At 35.2% G+C, this 22,866-nt stretch overlaps 2 protein-coding genes across 2 annotated transcripts; both read right to left on the minus strand.

The window, feature by feature from the left end:
* Positions 1–984: 984 nt before the first annotated feature.
* anxa1a (annexin A1a) lies at positions 985–4,364 on the minus strand. Its single transcript, XM_042723872.1, has 13 exons — positions 4,218–4,364; positions 3,747–3,834; positions 3,403–3,487; positions 3,209–3,303; positions 3,011–3,124; positions 2,828–2,918; positions 2,503–2,582; positions 2,280–2,336; positions 2,109–2,202; positions 1,920–2,015; positions 1,544–1,602; positions 1,306–1,428; positions 985–1,178 (listed from the first exon to the last, which is right to left on the minus strand). Exons 2-13 carry the CDS (start codon positions 3,804–3,806, stop codon positions 1,125–1,127), a joined length of 1,008 nt encoding a protein of 335 aa, XP_042579806.1. The 5' UTR covers positions 3,807–3,834; positions 4,218–4,364; the 3' UTR covers positions 985–1,124.
* A 12,592-nt stretch (positions 4,365–16,956) lies between these two features.
* Positions 16,957–22,284, minus strand: LOC109083197 (cytochrome P450 1A1). The gene is made up of 7 exons (XM_042723874.1): positions 22,123–22,284; positions 21,018–21,860; positions 19,987–20,110; positions 19,257–19,346; positions 18,333–18,456; positions 18,138–18,224; positions 16,957–18,029 (listed from the first exon to the last, which is right to left on the minus strand). The coding sequence occupies exons 2-7, from the start codon at positions 21,840–21,842 to the stop codon at positions 17,747–17,749; spliced, it is 1,533 nt and encodes a 510-aa protein (XP_042579808.1). The 5' UTR covers positions 21,843–21,860; positions 22,123–22,284; the 3' UTR covers positions 16,957–17,746.
* Between the last annotated feature and the right edge of the window lie 582 nt (positions 22,285–22,866).

The following is a 22,866-nucleotide window of genomic DNA, read 5'->3' on the forward strand; positions in this document are numbered from 1 at the left end:
AAATCATTGGCAAATGACTCTAATATTAAATGTATATTTTGAGAAACTTACAATGTTTTCTAACCTTAGATGCATTTAAACCTGTTATAGGGGACTCCAACACAATATTAGGACACTTTAAAATACCATATGACCTGCTCTTACGGGTTTGGAACTACATGGGGGTAAGTGAATAATGACAAAATTTTCATTTTGGGATGGAGTATCCCTTTAAGTCTCAAACTTCATCGCTTTTCCTACCACTCCCATTGTTCCAGTCAAACATGTTTCTGACACACCATCCATGTCGTAATTTGTCTTCTGTCATCCTGAATCTTTTGTGGTAAATGTTTGCATACACTGCAGGTAAGTGTATAAACCCTGTTACAGGTTAATTTTTTTTAAATTAGTTATCAATGGATTTCCTTTATAAAAATTAAGGCTTCTTTATCCAAAAGAAATATAGCTTTTACTTGAATCAAATGGTCATTATGATATGATTTACTTTTGCAATCAATCGTTTTTCATAATTCATATTTATTATAAGCCAGCTAACAGGTGAATGTTCACCTAAAAACCAAGAACTTTTATGCGGTTTACCTTTAATACTTACTCAACAGGTGCACAGTATTTATGACAGAGTAATCTCATCACTCTCCAATATAAAAGCCATATAAAATATAAAAATTATAAGATTTTTGAGGACCTATTGGGGTTCCTTAGATTGCCACACTTTGCAGAACCTGCTGGATCATCCTTTAAAGGCAAAAAGTCCTTCTTTTGTGACTTGAGTTTCCATCCCTAATTCCAACCAGTAAAACTCTTAGTGATTATTTGTGCTTATGTGATCCCCTTCATATATATATAGACCACAGAGTCATTAAACTTCCATTTTGTGCATGTTTTTGTTTGTTTTTCAGAGTCCACATGACTTTAAAATGAATAGATACACCATTCATAACACCACTTTAGAAGCTTTGCATGAATTTACACAGACATATACAGTACATTTAGTCAAGTTTTTATTTATCAAAAAATGTTTCTCATTCTACTACAGTTGTTTATATGGGGTGTTTAATTCGTATATTGAAAGCTGGTGGTATGCTGGTGGGTCTTCATCTGTATACATTCATTAGTGACACCAATTAATTGCCACACAGGGCTAGCAGGATTGTCTCGTAGTCTCCTTTGGTGTCATCCTAAAACAAACAAAACACAATCTTTAACAACTGAATCTATACAGTATAACATTTATTAATTTTTGTTTATGTATTGAATAGTGTAATGATGACCATATTTAAAATTTGCTAAATGAGATTTATTTACCTGGATGTCCTGGTAGAGACTCTTGCCAAACTTACTCTGGTACTCTTGCTTGATTTTGGCCAAGTCAGTCTCAGAGCGGCTCACTATTATTCTGGTCAAGATCTTGCCTTTATAACCAGAGCCCTGTGAAAACACAAAAATCAAACTCGAGTGGTTCTTTTAGTTTTTTATTGCGCTATATTTAAAACAGCTGTAATGTCATTTTAAATAGATGCATTAGATTGCCAGTTACACTTGCCTTCATTGCCTGGTTTAGTTTTTCAGCAAAGAAAGCAGGTTTGTTTCCAATACATTTCACTGTTGAAAAGATGAGTCACAATAAGAAAAGAGGAAAATATTTATTTTGAAAATGGCATTCAAAGACCAGCTTCTGTTTCATTGCTCAAATGAAGCTTAAAAAACATTCTTTACTGCATACAGTAAAAAGACATTAAAATAGCATTCTTGTCATACTATAAGAAAGTAATTCAAGTCTTAAAAGGTATGGTACATCTAAGAGAGCATCTGCGGCAATTCAAATAAAAAAAAGTTTGCAGTGAACATATTGCATGTCATACCATTTTAAAATGCAGCATGTAATGCAATAGACAGATAAAAAGGTTTCAGTGTCTCACCAACAGAAATCAAGCAGTTCTCAATATCACCCTTCAGCTCCAGATCAAGGGCTTTTGCGATATCCACCTTACTGTACTTGGAGTACAGCTGAAAAACTAAATATAAAGAAAAGGTTATGAATAAAACTGGATAAGAAGAAAGTTCACTACTTATTTTGAAAACATGGAGGTGGAGGAAGTCAACCGTACCTCTCTTCAGGTGACAAGCATTCCTTGAAGTGAGGATGTCAATGAACACGCCGCAGTCTGTGCCTTTTCTTTTCTCTCCTGCCTCATACATGGCCTACAGGCAGAATCAGAGGTCAAAGAGACATGTACACACAATGACCAACCACATACTTGCAATACACAGTTAATTACCCTGGCATCTTTGTCAGCCAAGTCTTCTTGCACAAAACTGTCTTCACTTCTGGTAGCCTGTGAATTCAGATAAAAAGTTTAACAATGAGCAAAAACATGTTGTGCCAGTTCAAGTCACAAATCACTCTCCTTGTAAGTAGAATCAGATGTGTTAGATGAGATATCTAAAAAATCCAATACTGGGAGGGGCAGAATTGAGAAACACTATATGAGCAAACCCAACCTTGCAGAGAGAAAGCAGGGCATTCCTGAAATCTCCACTTGTCTCAGACTTGATCTCCGCCTCTAGATCCTTCTTATATTCTGTAAATACAAGTCATACATTCAGTTTTTATAAATACTGCATTTACATACCATAAACCATGAGTGTCAGTGTCCTGCAGAGTTTAGCTCAAACCCTAATTAAACACACCTAAACCAGCCAAGCAAGGTCTTCAGGATTACTTGAAACTTCCATGCAGGTGTGTTAAAGCATGTCAGGGCTAAACTCTGCAGGCTGTTAGCCCTACAGAAGCAAGACTGGACACTCATGTAAGAATTAAGGTTACCTTGTTTGAAAACCTGTTTAATCTCTTGGATCTCTTTATTGGTCCTGGAGGCCAAAATCTCGACAAGCGTATCTTCATCTGTGCCCAAACCCTAAAGAGAAAAGGCCTTTAAGTTATGCAGCCCATGTAAAATCTTATGTGGAGTAAAGTTTATCTATATCAGCAGTCTGAAAATAATCTTACCTTCATGGCACTTTTGAGCAGAAAAGAATCATATTGAGCTGGAGTCATCAACAAGCTCAGAACCACTTCTTCCAGTTCACCTTTAAGAGCAGCTTTCAGCGCTACATCCAGAGGCTGCACAGAGGAGAACAATGATTTAGGTGAGGGAGGATACAGACAGTAAGACTGTGTTGATATCAGGTCCAGTGAATGTGATACCTTGCCATTTGCTTGCTGGTAAGCTGCCTTGATTTGCTGGCGCTGGGCATTGCTCCTGCGGACCAGCGTTTCAATGATTGTGACCTCATCCACACCTAAGAACAGAAACTTCTTTCAACAGAGCAAACAGATGCGGAATGCAAAGATGTAGATGTATTTTATTCATCTTCACTTTTCAGAATTCATATACCTACCTTTTGTCTTGATAGCCTTGTCCAAGACACCTGCATCGGTAGCTGCATTAAACTGAGCAAAAGGCCTCACTGTGCCCTGCCCCCCCTAAAGACACCAGAGAGCTTATTAAAATCCTTTAAAAATAGCCTATGTATAATCATAAACTGCCTTACAGCAGACCAGTGTAAGAAGTCTGTTCAATAAAAAAATTCAAGAAGCAAATTTTAGGAAGGAAACAGAAATACTAAAGCTCTTGCCCTTTAACAGGATGAAAGTGACTAGAATAGGGAGTGGAGTACATTCCTATAGCTGACTCATTTAGTCTGGCTCTGCTCAAATTTTCCAGAAAGCTAAATAAACTTACTGTGTTGTCTTGCATTCCCTGATAGGAAAGCTGCTCAAGATAATAACCGAGTTTGTACATTTTGGCACTTGGAACTCAACAGCTCAACCTACAATACATGTTAGAATATATTAAAATACACACAGTATATCAAAAAGCAGAATATTTTCAGGAATGAATCATCCAAGTTTTCTAGCAGTTTTACAGGAAACACATGATTTACCAAAGAACTGAACGTTAAACTCACAAAACCAGGATGTGGATTTTTATAGCCCAGAGTGTGCCAAGTTTTCTATAACTTCAAGCAATACTATTGCATAACTGTCATTAGCAACTTTTACATTTTTTATTCTCATTTGCATTTTTTTCAGTAAACAAAAACAACGCTTTCATAAATATTCAACAATAATATATTTAACAAAAAAAACTGACAGCACTGTCGATAGTTGGACAACGTGTAAGAAGTAAAGAAAATCCCAGTTTCCCACTTACCAAGACCGAATCCACAGCAAGCGAGCAGGAGGAGAGTGTTAGCTGTATTTATACTCAGAGAACCCCACCTAGCAACATCAGTTTAACTTGCGCTACAGCAGGGCGTTGACTCCTTCCCCTATTAAACACCCGCTCCCATGGTACGCTAAAAGAAAAACCGTGGGCTGCCTGGTTTTTTCTTTTAAAGGTGCAGTATCAGTAATTTATTTACTTAACTTAATTTAAATAACTAACATAAAGAAATTCATGGGTTTTTTTGTGTTTTCATTTTTTTTAATCCTCTGGTGCTTTTCATCAGAATGGTATGAATTTTGGTTACTTTTATGCCATTTGGAATGTGAACACACAAACAAATTGTGGTCATGAAAGGCCAACTCACTTCAAATGTATTATTTAGGGAACTCAGGAGGCATAGGCCTATAATGTTTTCCACTGGTATGGCAGCCAGCTTGGATAGTAACAACAGACAGAGATTGTCTTAGCTCATGCAACACTTGAACCTGAAATTAGGTGCAGAGAGTCGTCTTCTTCACAAATTAAAGGAATGTCTGTTGAGTTTGTTTTCTAAGCTGTTTTATAGCAGGCTAGTTAAAAATAGTGCAACCTTGAGTAAAACCACAATTAAACATTTCTGTGTGCATACATGTATGCAATGAACAAAGGTTACAGCTGAGTCAGGTGTTTTTTTTTTTTTTTAAAAGCAAGCTTTATCCCAATGCACTGGAGTGAGTAATACAAAATAAAGTTAAATAAATATAGTTAATAATGAACTTTAAGAATAAATAGAGAAAATAATAAATAAAGAAAAAAAAATAATTTAGGTCCCAGTTTAATTAAAAATATATTATATTTGGTTTTTCATTTAATTTATTCCTTTATTTATTTAACTATTAATATATTTATTTATTAATAAAAAAAATAAAAAATTGGGCCTCCATGTTAAACACACATATAAATGTATTTGTTCCCAGGATGAGATGCTGTTGCCAAAAGTACGCAATGTGAATACTCTGGCTGCTGGCTACACGCCGTCAAGCATGCAAGATGTAGACAGTTTTACGCAATTTTTGCAAGCAATTTATGTGAAGCTTTTTATGGAATTCATTCACTAGCATTGTGTTGAGAAATTTTTATTTTATTATTATTTTTTTTTTTTTTTTTACCATGGTTCAGTGGATATTATAGCACATTATGTACTGTATCAGATTAAACAACTGGTTAATTAACAGAATTCGTTAGAAAAGGCCACAGAAGAACAAAATGAGACAAGCAATGTTTCCAGTTCTACTTCATTCTTCTATATACACCAACCAAATTATGGCAACGACAAGACTACTTACCTATCAATTCACATTCCTTGGACAAAAGATTGACTGGTCTGTCTAGATTGACTGTCTACGATACAGCCAGTCATTGCTGTTTTTTGAATGTAGCTGTTGGGACACGCATTTAGAAACAGGATTGACCTACTACTGTTTTTCCAGTATTTCCTAACACCCTATACTTGATCATGTAAACCTCTAGTCTAAACTAGCCTGTTTCTTTATTTGACATATGAATATGCATCTACTATATGGAATTTGTGATGTTCAAACATTTCTGCCTAACATCCACTAGCACAACCAGGTATGTTGGTTTACTATAGTTGCTCAATGTAATCTCCATATGTATTAAATTAAGATTTTCAACATTTGCGCAACTCAACTGGGGTTTTTCCAACAAGTGTAACTCACTTGACAGCTTTAATTATATAATTTATATTGCAAAGTTTTTTTTTTATTCTACTGAGTAAGCATATTAAAACGCTGTAATAATTGACAGAAGGATGAACTATAGTTTATTACATTTATTTTGCCTTCAATAGGACAGGAATGTTACATATATATATATATATATATATATATATATGTATATATATATATATATGTACCTTTCCATATAGAAACAGTCTGTACTATATAAAGAACTATATGTATATATATAAATTGACTTTAATGTAGAATGATTTAATATTATAAAATGCACACAATTTGACTTAAAAAAAGTAAGTTAAGCAAGTTAAAAGCACAAATTAGGCTACTTGATTATTTATGGAAAAAATTGATATTAAGTTTAACAAGGCAATTGTATTTATATAGTAAAAAGAGGCATTTTTAGAATAATTCAGATCTTTATTATAATTTATGGAAATATAATATTAGTATACTATATTTCAGCTGTTATTCTTTTACTATATTTTTTCTTTTTTTACAGTGCAGGTGCATGGAGACAGATACCAGGCAGGTCATGAGAACATGATGTCCGATCATATGGTTCTCAATTCATTAATTATTGTTTTTAAGGGAAGACAGTAATTCACAAACCTGATGGATGATCACAATGCAGGTTTTCAATTAGCATTGTACTAGAGAGATAGACCTGTCTAGATCTAGTTACAATCTCTATCTCACACATTGGAAACCTGATGACAGTCTGCAGCTTGTGTCGGCCATTCAAGCAAACTAATCCCACCTGAAACCTCATCCACTGAGGTTAATATTTAACAAGCGTTGAGAGTTTGGTTCCTCACAAAAACAAGCATCTTTCCAGTTTTTCTCTATTATGTTTGCAAGCCAGGTCTTCCTACAACTAACCACAGTCAAGTGTCATCCTGAATCCAGGTAATGCCTCTGATTTACTGATTCCTTTAATCTGATTCGTAAAGTCGATAGTAATGATTTCACTGATTATGTTAATGTTTATCTGACAGATTCACCAAAATGTATTCAATGTAATTTTTTTTCTGTCTATAGCCAGAGGTAGCTTTTGTTTATATAGCGAAAAGAGTGTTCACACCCTCACTCCTTAATCCTGGTTAGCAAAATGCTATGAAGGTTGATTTGACTGTTCTATTAAATATATATTCAGATGGATGGAGAATATAGAGACTATTTCTAAAATTTGTTGTGAAAAGGCTGTTGTTTAAGTTGCATGTACCTTATTGAACAGCATTGCTCAGTTTGCATGTTTGTGAAGGAATTCTGCTTTTGTCGTGTACAGCCACGGCTGAGTGTAACTTGCAAACAGTGTTGCAATGTATCATTGTGACATGTGTGCTTTGTATCATTTCCAAACAAAACAGAGATACGAACACTCTGGCACCATGTATGTCAATTCTGGAGCAGAAAATGTGTCTATGTCTTTGAACTTTATGGGCAGGAAGTTACGTAACCATACTGTTGCCCCAGCAGCAAAACAATGTAAGTAAATATCACATTCACATAAGTGCCTACTCCTTCCGTTCATCTTAATACATCACTTAAATTTTTGTTATCAGACTCTCTCTCTTTCTCTCTCTCTCTCTCTCTCTCTCTCTATATATACCAGTGGTGTGCAGCAGTTTTCTGAAATAAGGAGGCAAAGCCCTCACAGGATTTTTTTTTTCTTTTTCAAAATAATAACTCAAGGCAGTAACAATTTAAAATATATATTTTATTAAGAACTTATGTTCAGCTATTCTTTTTAATAGTTAACTTTTAACTATTTTTTAATTTTTCGAATCATCAGTCATCAAAGCTTGGTAGATACTGGTCACAGGCACAGAGATTTACTTTAAAGCCAGTTACTCACTAAAAACACTAAAAAGGCCATTTCAAGTCTTATTTAGATGTAACAAAGTGGTTATATCTACATGTAAGTGTGTGAGTTGTTTACCAACTTTTTTTTAATTAGTCTTCCCATTAAGACTATTATATTGATCATTCAGACTGATTTGCAAATGCAGAACATGCACAAACACAAGAGGTGGAATTTATTGCATGAACCAATCACAGCCGATCATAAATAGTCATATTCAATCATATCACGTTAGAGGCAATGAGTCCTCTCACATGACCTTTTCCCATTCAGTTGCAATTACACTCTACTAAACCACCGCACGGGGGGTCTGTTAAGGTTTTAACTAATTTTGCCCTTCATGACAGCTGTGAGGGGTGAACTTTTTATAACTCATCCGTTTAAATTATATTAAGCCTTAAAGTTCTGCATAATTAAGGGCATGGCCACTTGAGTGACAGGAGGATTGCCGCTGCTGTCACCACCGTCGAGATAGGTGGGTGTGGTTTCAGCAACCAACTCCGGCCTTTTTGCACATTTTCGATTATCCGGGAGTGACGCGCGGCCAAGATGGCACAGTCAGCTCCACCTACTTTAGGCTTCAAAAATGCTCTTCGGAAACCTACGGGTAACGTCACGGACACTACGTCCATGTTTTTTACATTCTATACTTAAAACCTGATAGGCTCAGTGGAGCCATAACAGACGCAGACTCCCACTGTAACTTTACCCCACTGATGTCGCTGTTGGACAGTGTTTCTTTAGAAAACCAAGTGATTTATACACTTTATTGTTATATTTTGTAATATTTGTTGTGGTGGGTTTGTACTTCAAATTTTCTTTCATATCCAATTTTTTGAGGAGGCACTCTCTTGCCTCTTCGGAGGATATGCCTGATAGGCTCAGTGGAGACATAATAGACGCAGACTCCCACTGTAACTTTACCCACTGATGTCGCTGTTAGACAGTGTTTCTTTAGAAAACCAAGTGATTTATACACTTTATTGTTATATTTTGTAATATTTATTAAAATATGATAGGCTCATATTAAAACCTGATAGGCTCAGTGGAGACATAACAGACGCAGACTCCCACTGTAACTTTAATCCACTGATGCCGCTGTTGGACAGTGTTTCTTTAGAAAACCAAGTGATTTATACACTTTATTGTTATATTTTGTAATATTTGTTGGGGTGGGTTTGTATTTCAAATTTTCTTTCATATCCAATTTTTTGAGGAGGCACTCTCTTGCCTCTTCGGAGGATACGCCTCTGATATATAGGCCTATTTATCCTTACTCAGTAGTGTTTATCAATGGGCTGTTGTCCCTGTTATTGGGGTGATTTTAGACTGTATAAAATATTACTTCATGAGAGGATTCAAAACCAAACCATGATGGCTATGAACATCTAATTTTCTTATATCAGGCTAAAACACAGTGTTTTCTTTACCTACATCTAGGTGCCTGGGAGACCACTGACCTTTCTCGATATCAGGATGATCCAGTGGTCTCCACACGAGCGGTACTTTCTCATCCCACTGGGTCATCAGAGGAACTGCCAGGCAGTGTTCCTGATCTGAGAGAAGATGTCCAGTGGCGTAGACCATATAACATCCATAATACACTCCTAGACCAGGATAAAGATAGAGGTGGGTCGAAAGTTCCTGTCACCTCCCAGAATCTAAATATAGCTCTAAATTTTGTCTAATATTTGCTTAACATTTAAACTGACACCTAATTAATCTTTAAGACATCTTACTGTACCTATCTAAAATAACTTTATCTAATTAAATTTTTAACCTAATTTTATAAACTTGATTTTAAAACATTAAAAAGGCACATTAACCATCTTCCTTAAAAAATGTTTGATTTATTTACATTTATGTTTTTTTGTCTTTTAAGCGAGCACATCTGGAACAAGCGTTTCAACATGATGTTTATGCCACTGAAAATGTTACAAGAAGAAACTGCATAAAAAAGAAGTGAAAATAATCTCTGTATTTGAGTACTTAAAGGGAAGGTCAACCGAAAAATCAAATGTCTGTCATCATTTACTCCAAGCCTTCTTTTTTTGTGTGTGTAACACAAAAGGAGATACTTTGTATAATGTTGGCAACCAAACACTTTTAAGTCCTGCTGACTTCAATAGTGGACAATAAACTGCTTGGTTACCAACATTCTTCAAAATATTTTCCTTTGTGTTCCACAGACAAAAGGAAAATTTATACAGGTTTGGAATGACAGAAGGGTGAGTAGTTGATGACAGAATTTTTGGGTTTTTCCATTTTTGGGTGGACAAACCCAAGGTACAAATATGAATGTGTTTTGTCATGTACAGACATGTTTAGGTAATTTAAAACGTTTATTCATTGGTATTGTGGAAATATTACGATAGTTATGTAATTGTTTATTTAATAAAGTGCATACAGTAATTATTTTGTGCTCAACTCTCACTTAATTGCATATTTAATTAAACCTTAAATCTGTTCATTTAGTTTTAAATAAAGAAATAAATAATAATTAAAAACTGAAATAATGTATATGTATTTGTAAACCGATTTTAATCACAGCACCCAATGTGTCTTCTGTAAGCGCAAGTGTAAAACATCCTGAAGATGAGGCTCCAATGGATGTCAAGAAGTTTATGTTTAACCCAAGTAGATATCACTATTGTGCACTCTACATTGTTTTCTGATTTATCCATCAGATGTAACCTAAGCCATAATGTTTTGGTTCAAGAATGCATTATTTTTGTTATCCAAGAGTTTTTGTTTTCTTCTTGCACTAGTCACATGTCCGTCATTCCCTCTGTTGTCCTGGGGCCGTAGGGTGGGGATGAGATGCCTCATCTGATGCCACGTGTTGTTGGTTCTTCAAGGGCCATTCATTACCACACATTCTTGACAAAACCCAGAATTTATACTAGTTCTCAAAAAGACAAATCTCAACAGGTTCCAGTACACACCTTGAGTCATTTTGGTTTTGTTTGCCCAATGCAGAGGTGTTAGCATTAAAGAAGGTACTCATTTAAGAAATTTTGTATGCAGGCAACTAAAACAGCGTTTTGCGACTTTTTGACGTAGGTACCTTCATTAGTAAGGCTCAAGTATACCTCTTCATCAACACCAAACCATACAAGTCTTACTTTAATATTATACTAGACATAATTCAGTACTATAATTGAATTTATTAAAGTGGCCATAATGATTCACTTTTACACAAGTGATATTGTGGTTTAAAAAGACTCACTAAGTGTTTTTTTTTTCTCAATAAAAGCTTTAATGGTAAACTATTTAATATAAAATGTTAACAGTTCTAGGGACTATCATGAAGAAACTTAAAAAAATAAAATGGCCACTATGTATTTTAGTTGTCTATATGACTGTTACTATACCAACAGATGTATGATCGCAATGAAGAGCAGACATCAGGAGATGATTCAAGAACTGGAGGAGAACTTTCTCATAGCATCACGAGAGAATCAGGTGATATGCTTGTTTACTGATCATTCAGTCAGACGAACAACAACTATATTGTGATTTTATGCACACTGAAGTATATTAATGTGTGTGTAGGAAAAAACAGCTCTTAGAATGAGGACGCATTATCAAAATAAGCTTAACACCCTGAAGAGAATCCTACAAATTTACCAGGAAATAGTGGCCAGAAAAAACGCATACTGGGAGGAGACGGTCAAGATGAGTCACAAGCACCATCAGATTGGTTTTACTTCCTTTATTTCCCAAATTATCATTGACTTGAACACAGTGCATGTATTTACTAATTCAGGGCTAAATGGAAACACATGATGTAATCTTAGTGACATGTATAGTAGCTATAACATTTTAGTCTATCGCCTTAAAGGGATAGTTTACCCCAAAATGAAAATTCTTTTATTTAATTATGCTTATGTCTTTTTTAATAATTTTGAACCTTTATTCAGCTTCGAAACACAAATTAAGATATTTTTGATGAAATCCAAGAGCTCTCTGACCCTCTATGGACAGCAAGAGTAACGTTACTACCACTTTCAAGGCACAGAAAGGTAATAGTTAAATAAACATTTCAATAAGCAAGTACAATTATATTAGGTCACTATTTCAGGCGAAACCACAGTGTATCGCACAGAAACCAGCTGATTCATTGCTGAATGATTCCGTGTTTTGAACGAATCTGTTGAGTCAAAGTTTCAATAGCCCGTGCATAAGCAGCTGATGAATCAGCCGTTTGAACGAATCGCTTGAATGAACAACTCAGTGACTCACTCATTAATCGCGCACTACTGGCACCTACTGGCGTTTTAATTTAGTTAAACTTCCACCATCATTTCTTGTTTGTATATTCCAAAAAAATATTTACAATATTTAAAACAATCTCATAACATAATTCAATGCAATTGTATTTTTTTTTTTCAGTGAAAATGATTTAATTTGATAACGTAGACATAACAATAATCACATTATTATAATTGAATTTATAGATTAAATGTAAGAATTTGAAATCACATTATTATAATTGAATTTATAGATTAAATGTAAGAATTTGAAAGTGAAAGTTCTATAAAGGTAAAAAATGCCCTTGGATTAAATATAAAAAACATGCAGATTTATGTGTCACAGCTGATAGAAAACTGATAAGAATATTGCTTCAGAATAAATCATATATATATATTTTAAGTTTTATATATATTAGTGGTGTCTAATGATTAATAATCGCCTCCAAAATAATTTTTTTTTGTTTATGTAATAAACAAATTATGCAATGTGTGTGTACTTTGTATATTTATTATGTAGATATAAATAAACACAAATGCATGAATATATTTAAGAAAAATATGTTATATTTCTATATTAAATATATTTATATATAATATAAATTATATAAATATATACATGTAAATATACATCTGAAGAAAAGGTAGGAGAATCAATACAAACATCACTTCCAGCAGTGAAGAATATCTTCATTCTAAAAGATTCCCTGTAAGCAGGACATGTTGTAATATTTACCAGGCATTGATTTTTATCGATGCGAGACAATGCGAAACTGAACTCTGCTCTGCTAACAGGAAAGCAGTGACCCAGATGTACCACTAGATAGAGCTCAAGCTCAGCTGGAGATTTTGAAGGATAACCTCTTGAAGAGGGAGCGAGAGATCTCAATGCTCAGGAAAGGACAAGAGCGTGTGTCAGCATATGCTCGCCTCCTCAGTGCTGTTATTCAACAGGTTTACCATTAACATTACTTAAAGACACTTCTGTTTTTTGTTCCACAACATGAACTCCACACAGCCATCACTGACACAGTCATATTTCAAAAATTAAACATGAATTGCTAACAAAATCTTACTTTTAGCCTTGAAATCTGGCCTACAAATTTATAATGACTGAACAAGCTTTCTTGCATTATTTATTCCAGGCTCATCATGTTTATGCTAAGCTAACAGAGGCTAAACAGCAGTTTGAACAAATGGCAGAAGACAACCAAAAAATTCTGGCAGAGTTTAAAGAAAGTCTTGACCAAACCGTGGAAGGGTCCAGGCAGAAGAGCCACGAGGAACAAGAGGATGCACAGCAGAAAATGTGGGAGCATGGCATGGTTTCTAAAGAGTCAGAATATAGTTTAAAACTATCAAAATAGCAACATAAGCATCTGCTAACTAATTTGCACATGATAACTCAGAGTGGAGCCACAGGTGGAGCCAAGTTCACAAGCCAGATTACTCCATCATGAGGTCATGCAGGTGGCTTTGGAGTGCATCAGAGCAGGGGCTAAATCCACTATCATTGGTAAATATAATAAATTAATTACTGTGTAAATGCATAGTAGTCTCTTTATGAATGCTTATATATTAAATTCTTTCTTTGTTATTCTTTGAGACTGACACAACTGAGGCATGGACAGCAGAGCTGAATGAAAGAGTCAGAGTATGGCACACAAACTTTTATTCTGCACACATTCTCACTCAATACTGATGATTACTCTCTCTTTTTAGGAATTCGAGAAGGATTTCCAAAAAAATGGATTCTTAAATTCTGAAACTGATAAAAGTGTGGGGCAGCAGCTATTGTTACTGCAAGCTGAGGTGACGATAGCCAAGAAAAACATATCTTTCAGTGTATAGTCTAAACTAATATTAAATGTCATAGCGATTGAATTGCTTGGAATCAGTTTTTCTTGTTTTGCCATTTATGGCTTCATATTCCTTGCCTGTGTGGAACTGAAAGAACCTTGAGGAAAAATTACTACAACATTGGTGGAGGACATGAAAGGCATAGTACTGTATATGACATCATACAGTTTGACTGAAGACATAAAAATGTTTCTTAAATAGGAATTGTTGCCAGACAGTTATGACCACAAAAGGGAAAATCCCTTTTGTGAGTATATTATTTATTCTGTGGCTTTGGGCCAAATATCTCCAAGACCCTTGACTGCTTTCCCAGACATTGTTTTTTATATTTTATGGTTGTATTCAAACATATATGAATGCCAAAAAAAAAAAAAAAAAAAAAAACAAAAAAAAAAGAACTGAAAACTAGCTACATGCACTTTCTGCCCATGTAAGGTTTTTAATGATTTGCCAGGCTTAAATGAAGAATATTCTTGATATGCACACTACCATTCAAAATTTGGGTCGAAAGACATTTTTAATGTTTGTGTTGAAACCAGTGTACAGTACTGAACTGAATGCAATTTAATGCATTTTTGCTGAATAAAAGCAGTCCATTTAAAAAAAAAAAAAAAAATCTGAAAGTGCACCATGTATAAAGTTGTCTCTCAAAAGAAAGGGTCGACTCTGAATCATTGAAACAAGTACTTACAAAACCAAAATATGAACCTTTCATAACCCATAATAGGGGCACTTTAAAGGAATAGCTCACTCAAAAATTCAAATCTGTCTGCTATATTCTTAGTTTCAGAGGCTAAAAAAGAGCGAAGAACTACATTATTTAGAATTTTCCCTTCAGTATTCCACAGAAGAAATAAACTTGTTAAATGACAAACAAAATGTAATTTTTTTAGAGAACTATTTATTTTAAATATATACAAAATGTGGCATTTGGGCAGATTTCCCAAAGAAGTTAAGATACAAATTTTTCCTTGGCTAATATAGTGTGCGATCGATGGATTTAACGTATGCATTTATGTGTATGGCCATACGGGTTCAGCGAAAACCTTCACAATGGTTGGAGACCGAGATCGAAGCAACCCAATCATTCCAAGAACATTCACCAAGATCTCTGAGATCATCCAGGATAATGAGTCTAAATTTGAGTTTAAGGTACACTTAGTATGTGTTTCTTGAGCTGTGCTGATGATGTACAATAGTCATTAAACCTCCTTCTTTTGCCCATTCTCAGGTTTCAGCCTGCATGCTGGAGCTGTACAATGACCGCCTACAGGATCTCTTTGTGAGCCCCGCTGAAGCTTTCAGCAAGCGAGTTGAAATTGAGAGGGACAGAAAGGGGCTTGTGTTCGCCCAGGGAGCAGAAACAAAAGAGGACACCAGCGCTGGCGAACTCTTTGCATTATTTGAGTAGGGCTGTGCAAACCACCACATTGCGGCCACAAGTATGTAACTTTAAAAGACTCCGGCTAAAGGGTTTGGATTAATTGCTTTAATAACAAAGAAGGAGGCCCTTGAGTTTAACTGTATAATGTGTCTGAGAACAGGCCTGAATGAAAGATTTAGGGTTGTTATTATATATAAGAGAGACACGTGTCTTGCCTCAAACAATGCAGATTTAGAGCAAATTGTAAATTTTACATAGAATTATTTTGAGATATTTGTTTTTTTATTATATCCCTTTGTAGAGATGAATGTAGAGAGCTCCCGCTCTCACCTAATCATTGGCATCATGTTTGAGAGCCGGAATCTGACCAATGGGAGCATGAGTTTCAGGAAGCTTAGTCTAGTGGACCTGGCAGGAAGTGAATGAGCAGCAAAAACTAGAGCCAAAGAAGACCAGCTGAAGGTTGTTTGGACCAAATAAAATATAAAAGCTAATTTCAAGTGGTCCCAGAAAGTCATGCTGGCTTCAAGTGCACCTGAGCATCAAAATGCTCTTGCATCACTTTTGCAAAGATTATAAAAATGTTCAAAAAATGTTTACAATAAGAAAGTATCCAAATACTTCTCGTCTTCTTGACTGTTGTTTTAAAATTTAAAATGTTTACTTTGAAAATTGTTCCCCCACTTTTAGTCCAGAATTTTTCACCCCCAACTTTTGTCTTAGATTTTTTCTAACACCTCTCACAATCTGTTTGCCACCATGTTTTTCCCCAGGAGGCAAACTCTATTAACAAATCACTGAGTGCCCTCGGAGATGTAATTTCAGCTTTGTCAATGGAGCAGCCTCATGTGCCCTACCATAACAACAAGCTTCAATTTAACTGCACTGACATCAGATGAAAACAATATCCGAGAGAAACACTTTTCAACTCTGACACTGTTAATGACCTAAACCGAGCTGAATAATGGCGCTATTGCCTTCTGTAGAGCTGAACTGAGCTTGTTTCATATACAGTATAATTGATGAACCTTGCAATATTTACAGTTACTGAATTGAACTAAAACTGAGCTGAAAAAATGATTTTTGACATTTTCCAAATTGTGTAAAATCTGTATTTTATGAAGTGCTAAATAAATAAATGTGACTTGACTGTTGAAAAGAGTCCTTAATTCCTTTAAATATTAATTTTCTACTGAAACATGACAGGTTTGAGGACAATGGCAATCTCCATGAATTTAGAGTCCTGTTTTACAGCCTGTAAACAGGGGAAATATGAAGCAATACAAGTGCACAAAGTGCCAGAATAACTGGAGAGCGCTATATAGGGATACTTAAAATTGACTTTAAAATTTAAGCTTTAAAGTAAATTGCATGCATAATTACTGTATTTTAGTTTATTTAATGCTCATACACTACAATTCAAACCTATGTGGTCAATGTTTTTTTTAAAGAAGTCTGCATTAATTTGATCATAATACAATAAAAGTAGTAATATTGTAAAATATTATCATTTAAAATAACTGTTTTCTATTTTAATATATTTTAAAATGTAATTTATTTATGTGAAGGCAAAGCTGAATTTTCTTCAGTGTCACATGATCCTTCAGAAATCGTTCTAATATGCTGATTTGCTGCTGAAGAATTTTTTTTATTATTATCAATGTTAAAACAGTTGCATTTATTTGAAATAGCTTTTTCTAACAATGTACAAATCTTGACTGTCCCTTTTTGAGCAATCTAATGCATTATTGCTAAATAAAAATAATACATTTCTTTAAAAACCCCAAACCTTTAAATGTTCCTTCATCAATACCAGCTTATGCATTATTGTAAGAAACAAACAGATCTGAAACAGTCCGCTCTCTTCACAAACTTGAAAAATGAAACAAGTGTTAAATGCAAATTTTGTCCTATATTCTATTACATTCCTTGATGTTACAAATAAGACAGTTAACAGAGTTCAGTAATATGACAACTTCACAGTAAATATAATTTGAGACTATAATATTTTATAGTAAATTGATATTAAACTGAATTTTATTAATTATTAAAAAGATTTGTTCATTAATGCAAAATCACCAACACCATTAATTCTGATTCTCTCACACTGATGATTCAGTTTAACACAAAGCAGCTTTTCAACAGAAAGGCCTCTTCAAACCTTCAGTGTCATTTAAATGATGCCTTCAAATATCTGTGCTAGTAACTTAAATGCTTAGCTATAATGTATTATCACAAATAATGCAAGGACATGCTTAAAATACACAATTGTGTGCAATAGCAAATATTCAAGTAACAGTTGAGCTGAATAGACCACATGAGAAATAAAGACTAGTGGTTAATTAGCTTTGTGGTTCAGTGATGCCCAACATTAGCTTCGTTCTATGATTTTGGCAATCATTCTGAGGTGCAATAGCTTAGTTACGAGTTGAGATTTTTATTCGGAAGGGCCTGGGCTTCATGGTGAGGGCAAATGTAGAGCTCAGGTCAAGCTCCTGCCCTGGAACATTCTGAATGTGCAGCCGATGCAGCAGGGTGGTTAAGAACACAAACATCTCCAGACGGGCAAAGCTGTCACCAAGGCAGCGGCGTATTCCAATACCAAATATCATTACCTTCTCAGTCAGGTTTTTGTTTAGATGGCCAGACAGGGTAAGGAAACGTTCAGGTCGGAAAGCCTCAGCATCACCCCAAATATCTCTTTTTAGTAAATAAAGACAAAAAATATTGTATGTATATAAAATATAAAATTCATTTAATAAGGAGAGAGCCTTACAAATACAAAAAAGAATGTGGCCGGATACTTACATGTCATGATTGACTTGATATTGGTTGATGAACACACATGTGTCTTTGGGAATGAAGTATCCATTTAGTGTAACGTTATCAGTTGTACTAGATAACATGATGGAGAACAAAAAAAGGAATGTGGGTATCTGTTTATCAATACAGTCATATGGTTAAAGTGATAACATCAACATAAAGAGAGAAACATGGACTCACCAGTGAGGTATGGTGAAAGGCATATAGGATGCATGACGGAACACTTCATATATGAAAGCTTCTGTGTACGGCATGTTTGGCTTGTCTTTAAACTGTGGTAGCCTGTTCATACCAACCTGGTTTTCTAGGAAAGTGCATGCAACAAATAATAAATGACCAGAACAGAAGATGAAGAAATACCATATGAACTTTAAACTGGATTTGCCAGTATTATTTTGGACCTCATAAACTGTTTTAGCACTGAAATGCTCCCATTACACAACTCAGAGGCAGTCTGGCATCAACACATTACTGTGACCAATCATGTGAGAACCGAGTGGACTAAGCCCTGAGGGTATGAAGGCCAGAAATATGAGCTCTTTGCGTGTAGATGTGTAGTTGACCCCTGCAATTTATTTACAAGATACCACCCACCCACTGCAAAAGAGACTTCATTTTAGGACAAAAAGTACACAAGCTTGTAAACTATAGCTTGCAAACTGCAAATTTGATCTACTATATTTAATCTGAAAAGAAAAAAGAAATAGCATGCAGTTCATCTTACTACATTTCTTTCAGATTTCTCCAGTTGCAGTCACTCAATAACCCTGTAGATAACATTTCATTTAAACAAAATAATTTCCTGTTTATGGCAAGTTCCTGATTTTCTAAAAGACCAAATTAAAAAGAGGCCACAGGAAGAAAACATTTACTTTTTTCACTATCAGTCTTGCATCTTTTAAGGTATGCGTCCAAATTACTGAATCAAATTGTATATTATTTTCGGTTTCCTGTATCTGTCTGAATAAAAACCACAAACCACAGCTAATGCAGCCCAAGATGTCGCAGAACAGCTAAAGAAAGGGATATGCATGATGGGAAATTGTTTTGTTTTGTTTTCTAGTAATCACAATGTTGTCCTGATTGCCCCTTTTGAGACTTCACCTATCTCCTGAAGGATTTTAGCCTGGATGTCTGGAAACTTGATCAGGTATAAAAGGCTCCACTGCAAACCGGTGATGATAGTGTCAAAACCTATGAGAAAAAAAAGCATCGGTTATGATCAAAATCTGTAAACAGCCTCAAGAGACATGTCACAATTAGCAAGTGAGCAACCAAATTGGCAGAAGATGTGGTGTGTGGTGAAAAACCACAACATTCTCAGGCTGAAAGAATGAAAATGAGCAGTTTGAGCTCCTCATGGGTGTTTGTTTAACATTCTTTAATGAACTAGAACTACCAAGATGCATAAACTGAAACAGGAATGAATAGAATGAGCCAAGAGCAGACAAATTTAAACCAAATTCTCAGAAGAACTCTAGGTCTTATCAGTCTCAAGTGCCTCCCCTGTAACAACAACACAGAGCCAAGAAAAACATCTGGTTCTGGAAGTGAATGCATGTTTTAACAAGCAAAGCTATTAGCACAATATTATCTCATGGAGGACTGCAGTTCTGGAAGGCATGTGATTATGTCAGGCAGTGTCTCAAAGTTCTATGAAACATGTCGACACAGTTTATGAATTATTATTACCTAATGTAATCTGCATTCATGCTTCTAGATCCATTCGCACATGCTCATAATTCAGGATATGCAGAGAGAAAACCATTTTTCTGTTCTACTTCTAAAAGTATAATGTTGTGCACATTCATTCTCTTGACTGTGGGTCTCTTACCCGCTCCGAAGATGTCAATGACACTGTGGATGATCTGCGAGTTGCTGAGCATGGCTGTTTCCTCGTCCTCCTGCCTGTCCTCACACATTGCTATTAGGGCATCAGTAATGTCCCGGATACAGTTCTGTACAAAAACATTGAGAAAGAGACTGGCAAAATATTTTAAATGTGGAAAAATAAACTGTTGACCTATACTCATTTTTACATCACATCTATATCCATCTTGTTCCTGGCAATGCACAGTATGCATGTGTGCTTTCCTCAAGGCCGTTTACATCAAATTCAACTATGCGTGTGAATATTTTAGTTTGTATAAACTGAAACTCACTTCAAAGGAACAGAGTATACTTTGGATGAAATTGTTACTGAGTTACTGACCACAATGTGTAAAAAGTACCATGATAGCATACTGTCATCTATTTTAAATAGATAAGCTTTTTAATGATTTTAATCCATTTTTAATAATTATTGAAAATTATTTATTTCAAAAACACAGAGTGATTATAGAAATTAATACCTTTCTTTAGCAAGAATGCTTAAAATTGATAAAAAGTGGCGATAAAGACATTTATAATGTTACAAAAATTATTTCAGATAAATGCTGTTCTTCTGAACTTTCTATTCATTAGCTGTTTTCAACATAACAATAATAATAATAAATGTTTTTTTTTTTTGAGCAGCAAATCAGAATATTACAATGATTTCTGAATGATCATGTGACTGGAGTAATGATGCTAAAAATTCAGCTTTGAAATCAGAGGAATAAATCACATTTTCAAATATATTCAAATTGAAAACAGTTCTTTCTAAATAGTAAAAATATTTCAAAATTTGACTGTTCTTGCTTTACTTTGGATCAAATAAATGCAGGATTGGTGAGCATATATTACAGTATGTAGCATACTAATCCTTTCTCTTTTTGCTAGAAATATAATTTTTTCTTTAAGTTAACCATCTGAAATAGATATTGTATGTTAAGACTTCTACAGGAATGCATTTGTCTTCTCATCGGTTTATTTTAACATTATTACCCTATCAAAGGTGATGAGATGTTCACTGATGTTGCGCTCCATGAAGTTGTTCATTCTGTCAATGTACTGGAGCAGCTTTCTCAGAGACGGACTGGGCAGGTAGCGGAAAATGGGGAAAAAGTCCGCCAGATTCCCTGCAGCAAAGAGGCGCAGCACTTCATTATTGATGTTGACGATGGTGAGGAACTCTTTATCGTCATGGGCGTACCGCTTCCCAAAACACAGAGTGCAAACCACATTGGCAACTGAAGTCACTAGCAACTTAACTGGGTCGAGCCCTGAATCTCCAACCTCATCTGCTTGTTTCTTCAGAGCCTCCATCATATCTACGGCCTCCGCACAGATACGTTCCTCCAAAAGACAAGAAGCGCTTGAGTCTCGCGACTCAGCTTGGGAGAAGGTCTTCAGGGCGTTTCTGCAGATCTTTTTGTGAAGCACCCAAGCTTCTCCATACTTCTCACTAAACGTCATACTGGTGCCATTAGCAACTGCAGAAAAGGTAAAGAAGTCAGGACGTCCAGCAAACACCTCTCCTTTACGTACCAAAGCCTCCTTGATGGTAGAATAGCCGCTCAAAACGACCACTACAAGAGAACCCAGTTTCATCTGGAACACATCTCCATACTGAACCCTCAGGTTTGTTAATGACAAATGGATCTGTTCCCCCATCTGGAAAAGGTTTCCCACTAGAGGCCAAGGTGTGGGACCTGGGGGCAAGGAACAGCCTGGTTCTCTCCGTCGACCGTGGAGAAGCAGCAAAAGCAGAGCGAAGGCACAGAGGAACAAAGTCACTCCAGTCGTGTGGGAGATCTCCTCAAGATACATGGCAGACACTGCAAATGACTGTGATATAATGAAAATTGTTTAAAGATATTGTTTTGACGCATAAAGCATAATACACCATTCTATTCTTAACTCTCAATCTCTAAATAGCTTTGAAGAAGATGGTTTAAGGAAATGAAAACTTTACAATAGCAGCTTATTATTGTATGTATATTGTTTACGTTAATGTAATGCGATATAAACTGCACACAGAAGATAGAACTGAACCGAAAAGGCCAAACAGGTAAACTAAATAAAGTAATAGGTCCTATGCATATCTTACCTTTGAGACCACTACTGACAGATCCCGTGTTCGCAATAAAATACTTGAGAAAAAGTTTCACCAGCTGAAAAATGGCTGCGAGCCTCAATGACTGCAACCACAGACTGAATCTCAGAAGCAGAAGAGAACACGAGGGGCGTCGAGACGACCGATTTACGATTCTACTGATGAGATAATATTTAAAAAAAAAATAATAATAATACAACGTGTTTCCACACGATGGCAGTGTCCTAAAGCTTACACTTCTACACTCATAGTATAGGCTACTGTACAGTATTACAAATCTAGGAAAAATGATAGTTGCTTATGATAGTCTGTGACGAAACAGTGCTGGTAACTGTGCATGACTGGGATACACTTTATTTTTAGGTGTCCTTGTTACAGTGTAATTATACATTTAAGTACTGCGTAATATTAATTAACTACATGTACTCTATGGTTAGGATTAGGGTTTGGCTTAGGGTTAATTGCATGTAATTATGCATAATTTAGTGTTATTATAATAGTAAGTAGCCTATGTGTAACAAGGACAGCTTAAAATGACTTCCTATGAGGGTTTTATAATTAGATAATAAAATGTCGATCTGACGTTTGGTTTTCATTTGCGCTGTAAAATCTAATATTGGTGGACATTATATGTCGTAACGACAATAATAATAAAAACACGCAAATCATTAAACTTTAAAAAACGTACATAGCTACTTATTTTTCAGTACAGTGGACCAACAGTAATTTTATCCTTGT

The sequence above is a fragment of the Cyprinus carpio genome, chromosome B5, assembly GCF_018340385.1.
Source record: "Cyprinus carpio isolate SPL01 chromosome B5, ASM1834038v1, whole genome shotgun sequence".
Taxonomy (NCBI): Eukaryota; Metazoa; Chordata; class Actinopteri; order Cypriniformes; family Cyprinidae; genus Cyprinus; species Cyprinus carpio.

Coding starts and splice junctions, on each gene's coding strand:
- LOC109083197 (XM_042723874.1), bottom strand. CDS start 21,842: ATGTATCTTGAGGAGATCTCCCACACGACTGGAGTGACTTTGTTCCTC. Junction 18,457..19,256: donor TAAAATCCTTCAGGAGATAG/GTGAAGTCTCAA, acceptor GCACTTTCCTAG/AAAACCAGGTTGGTATGAAC. Junction 18,030..18,137: donor TATCAAGTCAATCATGACAT/GTAAGTATCCGG, acceptor TTTACTAAAAAG/AGATATTTGGGGTGATGCTG.
- anxa1a (XM_042723872.1), bottom strand. CDS start 3,806: ATGTACAAACTCGGTTATTATCTTGAGCAGCTTTCCTATCAGGGAATG. Junction 3,304..3,402: donor CAAGGCTATCAAGACAAAAG/GTAGGTATATGA, acceptor TTCTGTTCTTAG/GTGTGGATGAGGTCACAATC. Junction 1,179..1,305: donor GTCTCTACCAGGACATCCAG/GTAAATAAATCT, acceptor TGTTTGTTTTAG/GATGACACCAAAGGAGACTA.